Below are 21679 nucleotides of genomic sequence, written 5' to 3' on the forward strand. Positions count from 1 at the left end.
GCTTATCAGGAGACTGAAAAAGCCTCAAATTCCCAGTGAAATGTTGATGTTTATTTGCAGTGTAAACATTCAGCGTACTTGTGTGTTGTTTGAGCTGTTTCCTCATATCACTGCTGCTTGTTATCCGAACTTTCTGGCGCTCTCCTCCTCATCTAATGAACGTGTGAGTCCCACTGCTATGCTGCGTGGTGTTTTTGCTTTTTTTTTTTTTTTTGAGAGGTGTCCCATTCTGACCTACATACGCTACCATGACCAGCGCTAAACTTTAGTCTCCATGGCAACGCAAGGCAGGATGTTGTTGTCTTCCTACGGTAGCCCAAGCCTCCGCAAGCCCACACACTCCGATTCACATCAGAGGAGTAACACACGGGATGGTGCTGAGCCTAGAATTCTCCATGTTGAATCAGTGTCAGCTCTTAACAAATGCCCACATGATCATGATGTACATGATAACTCAAACGCAAACAAGCTTTTTTTTTTCTTTTTTTTTGGTTGGTCCCACCAATGCAAGGATGGATAGGTGTGAAGGGAGAGAAGAGAGGAGGGGAGAAGGTCTCTGATGTATAATTTATCCGTGCAGTGGGTGGGCGGAGGAGATGGGTGAGGAGAGGAAATTCGGGGGGGGGGGAGGAAGAGGAAGAGAGTGGAGGAGGATGGGAGTGGGTGGGTAGGGAGAATCCAGCCCTCTCACGTTTTCCCCCGTTATCCATCACTGTGCCAGGTACTGTAAGTTGTCCAGTGGAAATATGGGTCTGTAAAAGTCAATATGTGTGATCGGGATAGTGCATGTTAATTGTGTTGTTTTGTTCTTGTGTGTGTGCTGCTCCTCGACTCAGAGAGACTCACCCTTATTTGTATAAAAATCACATCGGAATTAATTTTTCTCCTCAGAACAGAGATACTTTGCTTGTGCAGAAACAGCCTACTCACTCGGGCAAAGTTTTACTTGCACATGCACAAAATAAAGCTTCTTCAGGGCAGATGGTGCCTTATAGCATTTTGCACATTTGGCTCTTCAAGGCAGGAGTCTGGAGAAGGAAGGAGAGAAGGGAAAAAAGAAGGGGCAAAAACTGAGGTGGAGGGATGAAGGAAACAAAGCAGGCTGTTGCACCCCTGGAGGGAGGAGGAGCAGAAGAGCAGATCTGCTTTGTTAGAAGACCGGCGTTGAGACCTCATTCTCTCACCCCTCCCTCTCTCCCATCTTTATTTTCTCTCCTCCCCTCCTCTTCTCCGTGCTCCTCTCACCCGCTCCCGCTTCTTCGTTTCCTCAAGACGTTTACACGTTTTTGCCATCCACATGCCTGGCTGCAGGCTACGGGTGAGGTGAAATGGAAAGGAAGAGAGGCGCCTGATTTCAAATGCACATTCCTTCAGGGAAGGAGGGAGGGGGGGGTGCAAGCTGCAGTGAGGGGGGTCTGCAGAGCTACATAAGACCAGTAAACAACCACAGAGAAGATGGGAGGGAATTTATAAAATATGATATGAAAATATGACCTAAATAAAAAGTGTACCTCCTCCCCTGCTTTTTCTCTCTGCCCCAGATCAGTTGTTCACAGGCATTTCAACCTATGTATGTGTGTCTGTGTGCACAAGTGTGTGTGAGTGCATGCGTGTGCTTTGTTTTGTGTGTGTGTGGGTGTTCAGTGTCTCTAAAAGGAGACAGTATTCTGTGCAGGTCTGCTGTCCAGAGATAGCACTCTGTTGTTGTCTCTGCCCACTGATCAGCTCTGCCTCACCCACAGAGTGAGGTGGGCACACGTGCACACACACACACACACACACACACACACACACACACACACATAAAGAGCCACCTCCACCTCTGCCTGCCCTGCACTAATCCTCCCCCATCATCAGGTTGGAACAGACAAATGAAGACTGTTTTACTCAGCAAAGTCCTTGAAGTTTTAGTGTTTAAAGGGCATTTAAAGGAGCAGTCCACCAATTTGGCATTACCCTCCTGTAAAATGGTTGGAGTCTTGATGGACAGATTTCTTGATGCAGCAGAGCCAGTATCATACATTTTTATTCCACATATTTTTTTTTTTTAACTTGTCAGGCGCTTTGGAATTTGATCAGTGCAAAAGGTTTCTTTTTGTTTCTTCAAGTTTAATGTGATTTGTTGCAAATGCTGCAGCTTTGGTGGCAAAAAGTCACTTTTTTGGAGCTGGTTTAAAGTAAAGTTTGAAAAGGGAAGGATTGACAGTAGGATTCTAACATAATGGTGTCCAAATCAATTTACCAAACAAATCTAAAAAGCAAAAATTGAGTTAATAAAATAGACAAATACATAAAAATAACACTACAAAAATGCCAAGATACTGCAGGAAATTTAAAAACACAATACCCACATCTTTAGAGCCTGGCCCTGCATGTTGCAAAGTTTATGTGACGTGATGTTTCTGTTTGTTGCTCAGGAGTAGGTTTTTATTCCCTGGCCTGAGGGGAACAGGTTTGACTTACCCATCACCACAGGCTCCTGGCATCTCTCAGGTGTGTTGCATCAGTAATTGTAAGTGAGTTGCACCCTGTATGATGCCAATGCTGACCCTCCAACCTATTACCATGCCCACATCTACCGTACCAAACTAAAAGACTTATTCTAATGTAACCACGAGTAAAAAAAATTAAGTAATAGTGAAATACATTTTTACCATGCGATTCTTGCTTTAACAACTGAAGCAAAACCTGTGAGGTAGTTCAGGCAGCCCGACTCTAATTTGGCACTACACACATCCATCACACTCTTTTGATCATGGCAGTGTACTTAAGCCAGTGAGTGCTCTGCTCATTCTTGTGCTGCACGCCTGCTGCCACAATGCTCACCCAAAAGCTTTTCTGCTTCTCGCTGTCACTGCTGCTTCCACTGCTGCTGTCTTTATGTTTAGTATTGTCGCTCTCCACTCTCTGTTGAGTTGAGCTGTACATGTCCTTGTGCAGAGCGATGAGGTCAGAGCCTAGACACCAAACATTAATGCTGCACATACATTCAAATCTACATTCAATCTTACATTATAATCTATTCCACGTGAGGCTTACCAAACATATTTTGCACCGTCCTTCTAAATTGTTTCTGCATTTCAGATTTCGGTCTTGTGTCCATGTGGAGTACAGTGACTATGAACTTATCAGAAATGAAAGACAATCGTTTGTTCCATTGCAACATCAGCATGCAGCAGTGGAGTTACACCTCCGCCATTTTGGACTGAAGCGACTATCAAATCTATAAAAAATTTCACTATCATGTGAAAGAAACAAATTGACAGTTTAATGCAAAGTTGTATTCAACAGCCTGTAGAACCACACGCTGAAGCTCCTGGTCAGAAAAACAGTTTCCTCTGCTGCCCAAAATATATCTTGTTCAGAAGATGATCTAACCACTTGGACAGGATGACCATATATGTGCTCGCAGCCTCAGGAACCACTGATATACCTTTTTATTCTCAGTTGAGCCCACATTACATAACCTGAAAGTCCTGTGGAGTGAAATCACAGAGTAAGATGTGACCAACCGCTACCCTGTCCCCATCTGACCACTGTAGACAATCGGTTATCTCATGTACAGTATCTTCAGGTAAACCTGAGCTTAGGGAGGAGAGAATGGAGATAAGAGAGGATGAGTTGTAATATTGCGGTTCAGTGAGGACAGGAAGACAAAGCAGTGAATGGGAGAAATTGAGGATGCATACCTGGAGAAAGAGAGGCTACAGAGTAGATGAAATGTCATTCTCCTTGGATCGACAGCTTATCTTCTCTCTGACTAATGTGGAAAGGTCAGGCAGGGACTTGGACTGACATATACAAAGTTAATATTTCAAAGGTTTAGACAAGTTCATCTCTTTCATCCAATACAAAGACTGTTTGGGTCACGTGTACCAAACTAATTCTTAATGTGGCGATCACAAAAAGCCAGGACAATGTTCTGATAATACACCAAAAAGTCAGACAGCCACATGAAGAAAATAATGGTTGCAGTTTGCTGCAATGATGCATCAGTTTGCTGAAACTGGAATTTTGGCCTGATGGTGGCGCTAGAGGAGAAGTCAGGGGATCACTTAAATCACTATGATTCATCCTCTGGGAACCATGAATGTTTGCACAAAATTTAGTGGCAATCCATCCAGCGGTTTCAGTCTGGGCCAAAATGGTGACCTGACCAACATTGCCGACATTGGCGTCCCTGCAGCCGTGTCAGCAGCATGGCTAAAATATTTAGTGTGTGTTGCAGGGATGTTCAGTTCAGATAATCACTATTTCTGTGTGAAAAAAACCTGTCAACTGAGGGATCCAGGTTCAAGTTCTTGCAAAGCATTTACCTTGCTGAAGTGTACTTGAACAAGACACTGAATGCTTTCCAGCACAGGGGACACTGATGCACAGCTAACCCGCCCCTGCTGTCTGCCTGTGGAAGGGAAGTAATAGACACCCACCCCTCCCCAAAAAACTGCTCTCATTTTTATGATTCTAATTGATAGTACCATATTTATAAAACTTAAAATGTCGGTGGGATTACCTGGGATTCCTCATGGGCATCTCAACTCCAGATCTCATTTTACCTCTTTGTTGGAGAACACTCAAGACAGGTCAGGTCACTTAGACACAAGCTTCCGCCACCACACTGAATAATTCAGGAGAGGCCATGATGCTGTGGGTGTATGTGAGCGGACCATACTGTGCTTGGAGTGCGTGTGTGTCGTGGAATTGTTTCAGTAGGGTGTGTGTGTGTGAAGATGGGCACTAACAGAGTGGTTTCCTCTGTCCTCTTGGAGAAGCCCTGTGGCCCACTTAGTATCATCTTACAGATGTCTGAGTGTGTGTGGATGGATTGAATACTGACTCAGTGTTTTGGGGATGCTGTTTCTGTTACTCCACTGTTTGGGTCTGGCCTTCATCCACCTGTTGATTCAGATGAGAGACTCTGAATTCGACACTTTTACACACGTGTCATTTTTGGATACATTACAGCTTATCTGCTGTTCCTGAAAAATGACCTCTTATCTTCCCTGTAAGTGAAACACTTGTATATCTGTAGCGCTCAGAGCACAGCATCACATCCGAACAGACCTGCCACGGCTGATCCTTTATCATAATAATGCCGCCACTCTGATGTGTGGGCGGATGAGTTACATAGTGCCAGAGAGCTGTTGTCATAGCGCGCGTGCTGATATACGTACAGAATGTGTATAAATGTGAGTCACCGTACTCAAGACATCATCCTCCTCTTCCTAAGGATTTCCTGTCTATGTATACATGTCCAGTGCAGAGTGTGAGAATCTGGCTCAGTCATGTGTAACGATGGATGGGGTGAATGTGATGTGTGACTATGTGTCAGTTTGTGTAAAATCATCTAAAACATGACAATTTATTGTTCAAGCTGTTCTCCAACCACCAACAAAGCTGTCGAGCAGTCGTGGTTATAGCTGACTCGTTCGCTATAGTTCGGTGTCGTCTTGGGTTGCAGTGACGTCAGTCTTCCAGTCACCTGTGACATAAGGATCTGAAGTTACACTGCCCAGGTGTAGAGAGAGCACCCATACATCTCAATGTCATGAATAATAGCTGAAGGGGTGAAGTCAGGACTCCCACTCATGTTTACTGACTCACGGAAGCCTCTGGGGGGCTCCACATGTACCGTACTTTGACTTCTTTTTAGTTTCAGTAATCTGACAAGAGCCTGGCCCTCTGAGGAAACTGTCACCATGTATCTTTAAAAGAAATTATATGCTTACCTGTTTTTCAGCTATTGTGTTTTCGGTACTAGTACTGAAAATCAAAGAATTAATAGCCATTTCTGCTGCTTTTTAGCCTCTTTTAGCTAATTATTTTGGTTTTACAGCCCATATATTAATTGCATGGTTCAGTCTTGTCAATCTCTGCTGTCTTCACCAAAGAAGCTCCAATAAGCACACCGCACTATACAGCAGAATTTTTGGTTTATACTAAACCACAACTAAACGGGAAGTAAATACAAGACATAGATTTGTCAGGAGGCCAGAAACATGTTGCTTCTTCTTATATGGGTTCACCATAACAACAAGTTTAACACAATGAGTATAAGATGTTAATGTGGTGATGGAGGTGAATTTGACGGCTTGTTTTTAGGCCCACCAGTGACCTGTGCCTTACACAGAGTGAAACAAGAAGATCAATATCAAGAAAGACAAGACAGACATCCAGCACTTGTTGAGACTACATCAGCACAAACATTTGTTGTAGGGCAGGGCTGGGCAGATTAGGGAGTCAGACAGTGTTATTTGGTTGAGGGACAGTTGAGATGAATGGATCACCATTCAAAGAAAAGCAAGGTTTTGGAAAAAAATATGTAATCCAGTCCATTATTTATGACTGTCATAACTTCAGCCCTAAATACTTTTATCTCTCTGCCATGTTTTTGTCAGGTTCTCCCTAATCTAGATCACCATTCCCTGTTCTCTCTCGTTTCCGTGCATTATATCATTCATTTTATCCCATATCCAATGACCTCTCTCCCCTTTGTCTCACTTCTCCTCCATGTCACAGTTGAGAGTGAATAATTCATGCTCGGGCTGCTTGCTGGTGGAGATGAATCATGTGAGAAGAGCAGAATACACGTGCTCGTCTCAGAGCAACTCCTCTCTCCAAAGACCCTGGGAGAGCGAAGGGGGTTGGGGGCATTGTAGTCCGCCACGGCTTACTGTACCATCCACAACAACTCTGTCCTGGCTGCCTGCATGACATTACCATGCCAGCTTTCATGATAGTCACACGTGAGCTCAGCACCAGGTCCTCTGCCTCCAAAGCCCAGGCATGAAGCCATCCACAGAGATCATGCAGTAGCTTCAAAGTTTACTACATATATAAAGGAAACTACTATCTGAATTTTTTCAATGCTGCGTGTCTCTAGAGTAATTTTTACACCCTTGCATGTGTTTAACTGAACCCTTGGAACAGTAGACACCCATGTGGTGTTGATTACTCGTGAAATATTTCACATTTAACAAAGAAAGATCTATCTTAAGATCCATCTACTAGCTATTTTCAGACCTTTCTGTACCTCTGTATCTCATGGCCTTCATCACCAGATAGAGTTTGCTCTGTTGTCATAACTCATGGCTCAGTCTCACTTTTAACATTTTAAATGGTTTTAAATGTTGTCCATAATTGTGCAAGAATTAGCAGAAGTGAGACAAAGTTGTTTTTCAAGTCAAAAGTAAGTCCCACATTTAGTCCACCTTTTGAACTTTGTGTTTGGGTCCTGAATATTGTCAATATGTGGTTGGGAACAGCGGCAGCAACATTAGTATAACTGTACAGCAAGCCACAAACAACAGATAGCTAGCATTAGAAATCGCTGATTTTAAAAGACAACCTTCAGTTGACCAAATCTCAGATGCATTGATTTTGAAAAGTTCATCTTTTGTCAGGAAAATTAGTTAATTTGGTACACTTTTGTAAATAACATAGTTTTTAGGCTTAGCGCTTAGGGTAGCCATTCCAACTCAAAAGACTGAAGTCCAAGTGAAGTCGCTCATAAGCCATGAGTATTATAGCCAAAGTCAAGCTGAAAGTCTTTTTGCAGTCTAAAGTCATAAGATTCGTGACTTGAGATTGACTCAAGTTCAAGTCTAAGAATCAGTTGTTAGTAATGAGCAGGTTTATACTTCCTTGTTAGATTAAAATCTACTTTATGGCTGCATTCATTCTCTAGGACAATATGTCAACCCTGCTGACATGTTTGTTGTATCAAACATAAAAAGTTTCTTGCTCGCAGCTCACTGTTCTGCAGATTCTGTCCCTATACTCCCACACACACTTCTGTCTCTGGAGAAACTGCCTGCCAAAGTCTAGCTAAATGTGTCTCTGCATGCTTGTGTTTGTGTCAGTGTTCATAATCTGTGTGTGTGTGTGTGTGTGTGTGTGTGTGCGCTCTCATTTGCCTGAGCTCTGCAGTCCTCTCGTGAAGCTTACCACTGAGGTACACGTGTATCTCACACGAAGGATCAACACACTGGAAGGGTGATGAACCCAGAACAACAATTATTCATATGGAGGGACCCTCACAGTTTTCATGCTGTCACACCGTGTTATCAGACTGCTTGGCTAAGCAGCCAGCGCTGTGGACTGAAAAGCTCAGTGCTTAACATTTGCTCTGGCCCACAGCGATCCGATGCATGTGCCTGTTTGGACAGAGGCCGCTTCTACAGAGTTTGATATTATACAGTGAAATAGGTGAAATTTAATATTAAGGCATTTAAAAAGCAACAGGGATTTTATTCAGAAGATTGCTTCTCCCGCAGCATTGCTTCTTCTACAACTTGGATTTCATTGTCATTGCTCTAGCCCTTGATTCTGTTGGTTGCGATAATATTGTGCTCTACAAAGTAATTGCTGCAGTCTCAAAATGCAGCAATGGGGCAAATGGGGCAAGAAAAAAAGACTCAGTCAATTATACTGGTTTTAAACCCCCAGTTTAGTTATAGACTTCTTTTCCTAATAAATTTGATAAACCAGAGGGTTTGTTGTTTGTTGCCCCATTGGACCTGGTTTTAGTAATGTCACCACAGTCCCAGGAATTCACTCGGTAAGTACATAGTTATCAAAACCAACAGAACCAATGGCCGGAGCAACAGAAATAAAACTCAAATTAAGAATTCAAAATAAGAAATAAAATAAATAAATAAACAAATAGTTTCCCCTGAGCATTTATCCTAGAACAAATGCATTTTATGAATTATGCTGTTTAGCAATGTTTCAGTCATATTAGCATTAAAAAATAGCTACAGGCCATTGATCAAATGATTTTGTGGCATATATTGCCTAAAACCTTTGCTGCTGATGCATCATCAGCTTTTCAATATCCAGTTGTCAAACATATAAATTATCCTGTCAGTCTCAAATCATTCAACAGCTGGCTGCTTATATGGCAGAAGAGATTGCTGGTGATGATAGTGCCGGTGGGAGTTATAATGACGTGGGTCTTGGTGGTAAAGTAGTAATGTTTCCCAATACTCTTCCTCTCCACTTACTTTGCTCCTCTCCCAGATCAGCCGCTGTTTGAAGCCTGGTGGACGATTCATCTCCGTTACCTTCGCCCAGCCCTTCTTCAGGAAACGGCTCTATGCTCGCGCAGAATACAACTGGTCCATCAAACAGTACAGTTACGGAGAAGGCTTTGAATATTTTGTGTATGTGATGACCAAAGGAGAGCAGCTTAGTCCAGAGGATGCCGCCATGGAGAAAAAGCTACTGGAGGACACTAAATCCGCACCTACCACGATCACCTCAACACAAAATGAGGATAAGGAAGACTTCCTGTCTAATATTGACTTGTAAAGTGATGGATTATCTAATGGAGTCTGAGGAATACATTTTTCCAAAGACCTCAGAAACTCAAACCTCACCAACAGAAACATTCTCTGTTACCCCAGTTATTTTTAGATTGAACTACTGTGTATTTTTAATTATAGTCTGGGCATAGACGTTCTTATGGATGTCTGTTTGGACTTGTTTTATACTGGCATTAGACCACCAGGAACACTTAATACAAATAAAATCATTTTATACTATATTTTGTAACATTTTGTAATTTTCTTGCAAGATAGCAATGTACTGTACAATGGGTTTCATTTTCTGCAAATTCATTCCAGAAATTGTTGATTGTTAGTTTTTTATTGAACAGATTATTTACATACATTTTTTAAAATCAAGGTATTTCACCACAAGGATGACCACCGCATACATACTCATATTGACAAAAAGGTCCTCTAAACAAAAGGGGAAGAGGACAAAATGGTTGTGCCAAATAAAAAATAAATTAATAAAACAGAATGTCCTCCTTTGGAAAACAAAAACCAAACAAACTTGACCTGACTAACTTTGAAATCTACCTGTATTATATCTGGGGCACCAGCCACTAAACCTACTGGGGTGTTTTTAACAAAAAGTTAGCTACAAGTAAATGTGCTGTCTACCCACTCCTTCCTTGGCCCTTTTTCCATCACATATTTCTTAATATTACAACAGTTGGAGCAATAGTAAATAGCAAAATTCAGCTTAACACACAAGACAATGCCAAAACCAAATAAATCTCTTGTATTAAGTTTTCGTAGGTGTCCCCATTGGTGACCGGGTCCCTCAGATTCAAAATGGCCAGTGAATGGTTGGTCAGACCTGGAGCTCACAAGGGCAAAGAAATCAGGAAACAGCACACAAGTCCACAAAAATTAAACTACCTCAGTAAACACACTGCAGTAAAACAAATAAACTGTTATTTCACTTTATTGTACCATAGACACTGTTTTATATATGTTTTTATATATGTTATTAGTGTTTATATATATATTTATATCATTGTATAATTTAGTCAGTTTAACTGTGATTACAGTGAATTTGTAGCCATTTTTATCATGACTCATCATGGTTTGTCTTCTCTCTGTCATAGCTCTGTCTCTCCCTGTTATAGTTCAGGTTATAATAGAAACTTTTATCAGTCATAAGCCAATTTTACATGCCAGTGTCCTTGACTGTTCTGTCTGCCTATATATCAAAAAGATTCAGCAGTCTCTGATTCTGTAGTGCTGTACAAGCCTGTCAGTGTTACGCAACTTGCAAGACAAACTACAGCACCGGCCTGCATGTAAAGTCAGTGTTAAAGACTATTAATATGTCAGTCAAAGTGTCCCCTCATGTTGGGGTTGTCAGCATCTGTCCCACATCGACTGTAGATTCCAGACAAAATCTGCTAATGGAGATTCACAGTGTTTGACACATCTGTTAAACATATTGACACTGCACGAGGGCATGTGCACATGTACATACAAGTAATAGCTCACCATGCGTGTTATTTGTTGAGGAAACATGAGATGAGTCTTGGGTCCTGTGCTCTCTGCTGCTTAAATATAGCCTAGACCAGAGAGGGGGAGAGGGAGCTAGGCGTGCAGACAGGCAGGAAGGCTGGTGACTGGAGGGGGGACCACATTAATAAAGTAGAAATCATTTATTTTTAATTCTCCACTGGGATCTAATTACCGCCTATTTTTAAGACTTTGAAAAAAAAAAGGTGTGTGATTTTTCAGAAGCCTCGTCTTCCTTTCCATGATTTTTCAGATGGTGTAACATGGTTGTTTGTTTAACTTCAACTTTGATGTCGAATAAACAGTCCCACCACAAGGTCTATTGAGCAACTGTTCTGGAGCTTTCAGCCAATTCACACAATCTTCCTCAGCAGATGGAATTTGCTCAGTAGTCATGGAATTGAGAGTTGGTTAAGCCACGCCTCCTTAGTTACTGTTGCTAAGCCTGTCAATGTTCCTGCGCTTGCAAATACAAGCCACTGCCACTCAAATTTTGCAGTAACTTTACAAAAAGAAGGTGGTTCCTTGATTTCACAGATAAGCATGAACTTACTTTTACTTAATAGCTGGCAACCGTAGATTTTTCCAGGAACAGCATTGTTCCTGTACTGTTCGCATGTCAAGCTAGTTATTGTAACATTGTATGTATGATGAAGAAAAACTGAACCACTGTTGCTTTTTTCTTACATAACCCTCTTTGGCCTTGGTTATACACTTTGTATTTTCAAATACTGCTTGCTGTTGTGCTTTTAGTGTTGTAAAGACTTGGGAAAAAAGTGACCCTGTTCAAAACTCTTGAAGGTATCACTATTACCAAAGCTCCTTGCACATCACTTCATCATATGGAGAAATTCAAAGCCTACTGTGCCTAATTAGGGTTGCTTAGGTCAGGATTGGGTGATTACTGTTCTGTGGTCAGATTTAGCAAACTTATTGGCTTAATAGCTGAGAATGAAAGTTGATTTTTGATCTTGGAAACAACAGTTGACAAAACAATTTCACCACAAAGTCCATTTAGTAGCTTTTCTGGAGCTTTCGATTGACTGAGAACTCGTCAAACTCCATCTGCTGAGGATTGTGAAAATAACTCGGTACCAGTAACTTAATGGACCTTGTGATGAGTTTGTTCCATTAAACTGTTTCCAAGTCAAGAATGAACTTTTATCTGTGTGTCTTTTACACTGAAAGAGTATTCCCTAGTTACCACACTCTTATTTCCTGTGTGTGACTGTTATTGTAGCCTCGTTGTGACTGATGTGACTCTGTATTACTATCAGACGTTGATGGCCTAAATATCACCCATTCTGTATCCTACCACACGCACAGACATACACACACGCACGCCCTCTTATTGTCTCTGGTTAAACCGCATTGGCTAGTTTGGCTATTATCTGGTTACCATGGTGACCAATGGGTGCAATGCTCTGACTACCTGAACAGGAGGGTTTAATTTAAACAGCCTGTCCCCTGTTTGGCCTGGCAGGATGGATAACAGGAGGTTGCTTATGTAAGTCTTAAGTGGCAGCAGGTTTGATATTGACAATAGAGGGAGGGGGGACGACATAGCAGCCCACACTGCAGCACCACAGGACATAAAAACATTTGATGGATTTAATGCTCAGAGTGGATGGATGGAGGTTAGAGTTAGTTTTCTGGACTATTTTTCCTCCAAAGCATGATGTCATTTTCCTCATTTTGACTTAGATTATTCTTACTTCCATTTCTGCTCTGTCAATATATAAATATATTGAAATTCAGCAGTTTTTAAATTTGGTTTTCAGCTCCCTTAGTCAGACTGACTGATGTGCGATGGCAGAGACCCCGACAGTGAGATTTAAGTGGACTGGACTTAAGTTACATAACCACAGAGCAGGGCATAGGCCTCATGCAGGAGAGGTTTAGTCATCATTTTTTCTAAAACACAAAGCTTTTCTGTGCAGTTTGTGCTTCTTCAGCTGATCACCTGTGTTATCCAGGTGTCTGAGCCAATGATTTAATATAGAGCGTTGTGTAAGTGTGTGAGCGATAGCAGAGCCAGAAATCTTCTCTCCTGCTGCTAATTGTCCTCCATGCTCTGTTGCCCAAGGGCAGCAACAACACTAATCTACTGCATGCTCAATGCCTTTCTCTCTCTCCCTCCCTGTCTTTCTTTCTCTTGTCTTTCTGTCTCTCTTTTACTCTCTCAATCACTCTTCCTCTCATCACTGCCACCACAACCCCACCCTCTCTCTGTCTGCATTGATTGGTCCTGAGTGCTTTCGTGTGAGGGTGTTATGTGAGGGCCCATGCAAGTTAAAAGGTCTACATCTCTGGGTTTTTTCCTGCCACATTGTCTGTTTGTGTTTATAAACTGAATCACGACACAGCACTACTGCCTGTTTGTACCCCATTGAACTGCCTACTTACTGCAGCTGCAGTCAGCTTCTGTGGTTCTGAAAGAGAAATTCTGGTTTCACATAAACATGGTCTTATTTTTGTGGTTTTGGCCATCACTCCCAATGGTAATTAATAACAATGCACTAATCAAGTTAATTTCTGAGATTTGGAAATGCAGCAATATTACTAAAAAGTAGGCAACTATACCATACATTTTAAACAAACTCCCAGGTTAGCCAGCTATGTGAAACAAAGACTAAAATTTTTACTTAAACTGCCCAGGGTAAACATCCAAACATAAATATGTGGTAAGAAAGTAATCTGTGGAGAAAACACATAACTGTACTTGAACAAGACTAGGTAAAAACCTAGTATATTGTCAGACTGTGTATGGATTTGCAAATTTATGAAATCCTGTCGCACCTTAGAGTGTCTCTCCTGCCGGGCTGCTGACAGCGTTGTCAGCCAGTGTATCACCATAAGCATAAGTTTATGCTTTAGCTGTGCGAGTTCCTGTGATGGGTATGCAGTTCTTGGCCGGCAGGCAGAGCTCAGCAAACACCAGAGCTGAGAGTATCAGAGTGACAAACAAAAACAAATCACACTCTCCGATGACATAATAGAAACTGTTTGCACCAAATCATTTTATCTGAACGACAACCAATCAGAGAAGTCCAACAGCCAGCCAACCGCAACTTTATCACCTTGCAGATTAGCTGGTCAGAAGTAATACTAGCCCAGCTGTCCCCAACTGTCATGTGACCTCGCCTTGCAGGTTGTAGCTGTCTAATTTACCATACTCACAGTAGTTGTGTACAAACTCACTGTTCTTCTGTGATGGGGTTTCATTAGTAGTACCTCAGGGTTGCTCACTTTCAGTTTTAACCCTAAATGAAGTGGTTTAGATCAGTGGGTACCTGCCGTGTAAATCTGAGGGGTCATAAGATGATAAACAGGACAGAAGAGAATGAAAGACGTATTTCTATTACATAAAAGAAAATATCTTGATATTTTGTGCAGGGAGGGAATGGAGGGAATCACCAGCATTAGATGTAGTGTGGACAAAGAGAAACCACTGCTGCTGCTTTCAACAGCTCAGTTGTCCTTCTCCCTTGGGGCAGCATAATGGCATAATATACTGTATGACAGACTTATGTAACAGGAGTAGGAATATTAATGGACATCCACTCAGGATGGGACGAATGTAGAATCAGATCAAAGCTCTCTGTCCCCAGCACACTCGCTCAATTTGAACCTAGAACCGAGAGTTGCTCTTCATCGTGTGTTTTTGAGTATTCATGTGTATTTGAGAGACAACGACAATGGCACTTAACATTTGCTGCTGTCTATCTGTGCTGCTGCTTTAGCATTTTGTTTGTTTTGCACACACGGACATCTGCATGTTTGTCATGTCATGCCTTTGTGTGTGGTAACGCAGTGACTGTCCACTGGGGAGGCATCTACAGCATGTCTGTGTTGACCCCAGCATGGCCTGCACTCCCAGCCCATCTGCCAGGTCAGCTGCAGTGACCCCGGGTTACAGCTACAGCTACAGCTAACAGTCAACTGACCTCTGACCCTCAGAGCTGCAAAATGATGAGTGACTTCAAGTCTCATCAGAGGGCAGTTCATTAGGTGTTGCCTGACATGTTCCAGTCTGGCATCCTACTTTACAGATTAAAAGAGAAGGCTCATTAAAAGACCATAACCAACAATGATTGTATTGCACTAAAAACTATTGTCTAATAAACCAGAGGCTGGCTAGGCAAGACCTGTTATGGCATGGGGGCCAAACACCTTACACTTAATGGTTTTCCTTTACAATATATTACTATATTACTACTCTTAACAATATATTGGCAGATTTTCAAGTGAGTGAAAAACAAAGAAACAGGTGCAACTTGAGTATAAAAAAATATATTTTTATTGTGTAGCAAACAGAATATTTTTCATGGAGACAGTTAGAAACATCTTTGAGGATGGAGGTAAAAAGCTTCAGAACAGCTTTAATTGTTATTATCCAACCTTCTGTGATTTTCAAAGATTGCTGGGTAATTATTTTCTGAGAACTATAATGCTCTTTGACTATAATGAAATGGTAAGACATGAGAGACAGAAAGCACAGCTAACTCATCTAGACGGAAAAATAACTTTTTTCCCCAAAATGTCAAATTATTGCTTTAAATTTGATTATCAAAGAATTGTGACATTTCAAGAGGAACATTTTATGGTTGAGGAATAAACTTCATAAAGTGCTCCTGGGTGGAGAAAGTATATAATAGTAACTTTTTACACACACACACACATATATATAGTATATATATATATATATGTATATATATATTATCTCTATCTTTATTTCTCAACTGCATTGAGTCGCAGCAATGCTATCCTATAAGCCAACTGTCTCTCAATAGTTCTTGACGTTTTGATTAAGACACATTTTATAACACTGAAGGAACCATACTGCAGCACTGGTGATGATGAACAGTGACCAACTGTAAAAGTCACATGTCCACAGTCAGACTCATGACAGGGAGAGAGGCGTGTAGCAGCACGGACACAATTCAATATCTGCCCAAATATGTCAGTCCGGTTCCGGCCCTCCAAGGCTGCCCATTAATGTGTAAAGTGTAATTGTGCATGACCTCAGACAGCCGCGCACGCACACACTCGCGCACACACACACACACACACAGGATATCCACAACAACAATATGATCGATAGCACTATGTGTTGATTCAGTCCGGTGCTGATGTTATCAGGACAGTCAATAATCTCACTGATGGCTACACTGATGACGTTGTGTTGATGTACTGTTATTAGAGTGAAGTGCAGTTCAGAGTAATATAAGGGTCAGTGTTTATGTACTGCTACCAGAACATGGAGCTTTTAATAGGTGTGTCCTGTTACTCTAGTTGTTTTCCCAAATGTTGTATCTGTAGCGTGATTTCCAGGAAATTCATTTTTAGCATTCAGTGCTGTGCAGGTTTGTGTACCACAGATAGAGGAGGGGGTGATATCAACTGACACATTTTCCAGACTGACACTGTTGGCAAGCAGTGCAGTACAGTATTCTTCACCTTTTCTTCGACTTAACTGTTTCACCTAATTTAACAGATCTGTTGATGTAATAAAACGGTGCTTCACAACCAGAGGAAAGACTGTGAAATGTGAAAAACCACAGAAATTATGACTGAATTTAAGTTGAGAAGAAAATTAAGCAAGTAGCCACAGATAGCATCACAAATGACTGTGATGCAGATATTGAGGGTATTTATTGTCATAAAAATCTATTCTAGTCTGCATAGTAAGTAGGTTTTCCACCATGTAACACCTTAATACAAATTGTAGCAATTGAGAGCGTGTAGCAAAAGCCAACAAGTTAAATGTATTGATAAATGGTGGAAATGTCCAGTTTCTGCCACTCTAAATGGTGCAAACAAAAGAAGAATGACACCAAGCTTAGTGAAGGGGTATTTCAGCCCATCTGATGGTGCTGTGTGGGTATTTTGGACAATAAGGGTTAATAAACCTGATAATGACCCACAGAACATTTGATTTGAAAAGCTGTTCTATTTGTTACACTGAACACTGTTTTTTCTTGGTGCATTAACATTATGGCACCAACTAAAGCAAGTGTTTTCACACCTGCTGTAGACTTGGTATGAGAGCTACTATATGAGGACACTGTACAGCCAGACTTTGATAGATGATCATGTGGCCAGTTGTGGCTCCCCAGGGGTCTGTGGTTTAATGGATTCACTAGTGTAGGCCAGCACAGAGCTGTTTAACAGCTTAACAGATGGATCGCTGTTTCTTCCCCGCTCTTTAATTAAGGATCAGTATTTACTGTCACTGAGGTGATGGCTGTGGAGGTTTAGTCCAGCCCTTCACCGATGCCCACAGAAATAGGTAGGGGGGCTTTTTTTCCTAAAGGTGCACCCTCTCTATGTCTATGTTTTGCTTCCACTAAAGATCTTTGGTTTATTTTTCATGCTTCGTGTGGTGAAGTGATATGCTCTGTGTTTCATTTTTCTTCTTTTCAATCTGAGAACAGGCTCAAGCTCCTGTGATTCTGGCCCATTGTTCATCATCTCCCTCTGAATTCTTAGTAAAAATGTCTTGGGACAAAAGCCATGCCAAAGAATCACATTAACATTTTCTTTCACCATTTATTAATTCACCAAATACAGTGAAAATGGCATCATAATATACAATGACTCATTCTTAGAATGTCATGACATTTTTGTTGCTTTTTTGCTTCATAAAACGATGTTTCATTATTGAAAATATTAAGGTTTCATGCACAACAAACCATATCCAGTTTCTTTAAAATAATGGTACAAAATAAACAAAATTAAAAAACAAAAACTGTAATGTCCAAAATCGGTCAAATAACAACGTGTTATTTGAGGATACTCGTAAACAGTGCAATATACTCTAAAACTGCCATTTTCTAACAAATTCATCAACGAAGCTCAAGTCACAGTATACGATTTCTTAATAATAGTTTAACATTGATGTGTGCAAAAACCCCAGACACATTCAGTTAGTCTTTAAAAAACGTCCGACCTCTGATATAGAATGAGACCAGTCCACCAAAATCTTAGATTCACCTCCATGAAGCCTAGTCTCATTCTGTATATCCTCTCTGAAGTAGAAATATTCTTGTTGATGAATTGTAAGACGATAGACTAGCATATCATTTAAATAACAAATATTTAGATATAAAAATACAAATATGACTTTTGTTAAAAAGAAGCGTGCCAGGGTAAGAGTGGTGGCACCTGTGTTGGCACCGGAGTGAAAGTTCATGCAAATAGATGGAGAAAAACCTTTAAATTTATAGAAGACGAAACACGAATAATTGCAGAAAATGAAAAGAACCAAATTATAGAAAGCATATTTTTTACCATCAATTTCATGACTATTATTTTAAACATTTACTATAATATCCACATCTCTGCTGGCCTCTGTAGATATCTGAGCATGTTTTAAAATGCAAAACAAAAAAAGAAAAAGAGGGGAGGGGGAAACAAGATATGTGCAGGTGTAAATCAGCTACATGAAGGTGCCAGCTTGCACCTTTAACCACTGATGGGTAATGCAAGAAGAAGAAGAATGTAGCCTGTGGTTCACTTTTAATCTGTGGCCTAATGCTGTTTAAGGGCCAGAAAAACAAACGGGGTTCTACTACAGAAAATATTAACATTGCACCATCCTCGGATATATGTTTTTACATACAATGGGTCTCCTCTATTTAGTAGACTCGAGAGTTTGGTTGGTCTGGTTTTTTTCTTTTTTTAAAAAAAAAAAGCGTTAGCAGCAACAGGAATGCATTGGACCAGTGCTGAAAGGACAGCTCCCTTGAATGCACCGTCGCCGACTGGATCAACAAAGCAAAGCCTAAAGGGGGAAAAGGGGTGGAAGGGTGGGGGTGTAAAGGAGGAGGGGGGGTGGGGGGTTGTCTGAAAGCTTAGCCTACCTACTGTACAACTTATTGAAATAGGGCTGGGATTTAACTTCAGCCTCCAGTTGCAGTATTTTTGTTGCTTACAGCGCTTTTGGAAAGGAAAAAACAAGAGATGGTCGTGAAGTAATGACAAGTTCATCCATCATTTAAAGTCAGCAGAGGTTGAGATACAGAGCAGTGTCCGCCATCTCAACATCTTGCTGCGCAGCAGTAGTTAAAATCGGGATTCGTTTGGAGAATTGCCAGCAATCCCATGATAAATCTTGGTCTTTTCCAGAGTCTCTCTCTCTCTCTCTTTCTCTCTTTCTTCCTTTTCTCATTCTTTCTTCATCTCTCTCTTCCTTATTTCTCTTCCTTTCTCCATTTTTCTCCCCTCTTCGCCCTTTGCCTTCATTCCCTTTCCATCATCCCATCCTCGCTTCGTGCCGCCGTTTTCTCCCGCAATCCTCGAACATGCACAGCCGACAAGTGCTTCAAATCGGTGATCAAAATTAAAAAAGTCTGCAAGGCATCGTTCATGTTTAAACGCCGGGTGAAGACTTGTCTGTCATCCCCTTCAGGACCTCGTCTATTCGGTCGTCTTCGATGACCACTGTGGAAAGAGAAAGAGAGGGGGGGGATGTTTACTGAGACCGTGACAGCTGAGATACATGATGAGATGCATGTCTCTATGGGAACCGATTATTATGAGTTTTATTCCAGGTTTCGATTTCTCCCACTATAACGTCCAGTTCTTATTTACAGCATATAATGGCGCACTAAATAACCAGAGCAAGTGAGGGAAAATGTGACTGTAGTGCGGCTGCAGGTGAATAAATAAATAAATTAAAGCACTATTGCAAATCCCCAGCGTCGACGTACGCGCACTCGGTGAAAACAACTCATCCCCGGTAATGGCGACGAGCCAGGCTTTTTATCCTTACTGTTTAACCCCATTGTTAGATGGGTACAACATAGGGTGTGTCCTTGCATGAAGATTTTTGTTTTTGTCCTTGCAGTGCATGTATGTAAACAGTTTAAATGCCAACCATTGACCTGTGTAGTAAAAATTAGTGTGTTGATGCTGTGGCGCGTTTTCAAAGCAACGACTATCAAAAATGATGCAGGAAATTCTGGATAAGACGTGATAAATTACAAACAATAACTGAACTCGTTAGTGGGCGACACAGCGTGTTTACTTTTAGTCTCTACATACACTGCATGTTTGCAATATTCCTACATTTTGCCCATTTTTGTATCACAAAAATATGTATCAATAGTCACAATGTCAGTCAGTGTCAGTCCTTTTTTATTTAACAATCCTTTACCTCGCTTGGCTCTGCCGATCTGTCCAAGCTTTGGGGGTCTTTTCGCCTGCGACGCAGCGAAAAAGGCGCTTGTGTCCTGCAGTCCGCAGCTAAAGGACATCTGACTGACCTCGCTGTCCGCCCCGTAGCCGCTCATTTTCCCCTCGTTGTATGGCAGCACCTCGGACATTGTGGCAAAGCGGAGAATGGGCGCCGGCGTCTGGAGGTTAAATACAAAAAAAGTAGATAAAAAGTCTTCCTCGGTTGGCTCGGCCGTAGATCCCCTTTTTTATGCGCGAGTTGCAGCGGATGGTGTCTCTCCTGCTGGGATCCTCTCTGAGCGTGTAAGTTGTTGTGGATGAAGAGGGGCCACCGTCTGAGGTCCGAGTGCTGCTGTTGGTCTCTCTGTGGTCTCTGGATGTGTTGCAGCTGCAGGTAGACACGGTGTTATGCCTGTGTGTGTGAGAGAGAGAGACAGAGAAAGAGTGCAAGAGAGGGAGCTGTGTTCGCCTGTGTTGCTGGATGATGTCTGGTGAGGGAAGTGGGAGATCCCGGGATCATAAAGGAAACCCAGGCAGAACGGTGAAGTCATCCATCCGGGTTTGAAGCGCGAGTGTGTGTGTGTGTGTGTGAATGTGTGTGGTAGTGAGACTGCGAGTGGTAGAGGAGCAAGGGGGACACCAACAGGCGAGAGATGAAACTGCCTGTACAGCTTTTAGTGTTGTAAGACGTGAGCTTTTTCTTTAGGATATCTGAGGAAAATTCGGCGGTGAATAAAACCTCCTCGTGTGTTTAGCAAAAAGATGCATACCTTGTTTTATTCCCTATTTTAGCACATTATAATCCAATTCTAGGGTGTAATTTCAGTCCATTATTTACTATAGGGTTACAAAGATTTGAAGTGAACCTCATAATGGGAACCTCTGTGCCTCTTAAAACATAAACAGACTCTCAGGACATTAGTCAGTTGTGGAAAGTAACTGAGTATATTCATTGAAATTCAGCATTTCATCTTCAAGTACTTATATTTTACTTGAGTATTTCTATTTTATGTTACTTGATACTTCTAATTTACTACATTTCTGAGAGCGTATGACTCCTTTTACTCCACTATTTTATACATGAAACACATTAAGTTTATATAATATAATGTGTTGTTACAGATAAAACGTATGTAAGGTAGTTAAAATTGGCTCCATCTTAACCAGATTCAACATAATACATGTTACTGCACTCTTTGAAAAGAACCATCCTGCATAATAAGAGTATTTTTATATTGTGGTATATTGCAGCACAGTATGCTGGCATGCCCATGCTATAACTAAGAGTCTGGGACAAAGACAGCAGTTACTGTATAAATCAACAGATAACACAAGATAAAGTGAGATCAGGTCTAATTTATGCAGATAAAACTTTGTTGATCTTTTGCAGGCTAAATTAACGGGGCATGCTGCTCACTATGCACATGAATTACAGTCAGTCAGTCAGTTTCTTCAGATCTGGAGGAAGCTTTCTAAAAATATAGGTAGTTACATTATGGGAATGGTACGATCCAGGGTTTTCAGAGCTTTACCCATACCATAAGGACTAAAACTCATGATATCTCAGCCTCTGCTTCTTTGATTTTTATCATTCTTTTATTGCTCTCTGTCTTGTGAGTGACCTAACTACTTAAATCACTGAAGTACCCATTCAAAGCATCACAGCA

The 21679-nt window shown here is 41.3% G+C and overlaps 2 protein-coding genes across 3 annotated transcripts in view; one reads left to right on the plus strand and one right to left on the minus strand.

The window, feature by feature from the left end:
- The window catches only part of ece2a (endothelin converting enzyme 2a), a 72540-nt gene extending 62993 nt beyond the window's left edge, over positions 1-9547 (plus strand). For both annotated transcript variants that reach the window (XM_018676837.2, XM_018676838.2), the window contains exon 4: positions 9022-9547. In XM_018676837.2, the coding sequence (XP_018532353.1) occupies positions 9022-9312 (291 nt within the window). In that variant the 3' untranslated portion in view covers positions 9313-9547. The remainder of the gene's footprint in view (positions 1-9021) is intronic.
- Positions 9548-17364: 7817 nt separating this feature from the next.
- On the minus strand, positions 17365-20577 carry camk2n1a (calcium/calmodulin-dependent protein kinase II inhibitor 1a). Its single transcript, XM_018676839.2, has 2 exons — positions 19993-20577; positions 17365-19277 (listed from the first exon to the last, which is right to left on the minus strand). The coding sequence occupies exons 1-2, from the start codon at positions 20159-20161 to the stop codon at positions 19207-19209; spliced, it is 240 nt and encodes a 79-aa protein (XP_018532355.1). The 5' UTR covers positions 20162-20577; the 3' UTR covers positions 17365-19206.
- Positions 20578-21679: the final 1102 nt, after the last annotated feature.

The sequence above is a fragment of the Lates calcarifer genome, linkage group LG4, assembly GCF_001640805.2.
Source record: "Lates calcarifer isolate ASB-BC8 linkage group LG4, TLL_Latcal_v3, whole genome shotgun sequence".
NCBI lineage: Eukaryota > Metazoa > Chordata > Actinopteri > Centropomidae > Lates > Lates calcarifer.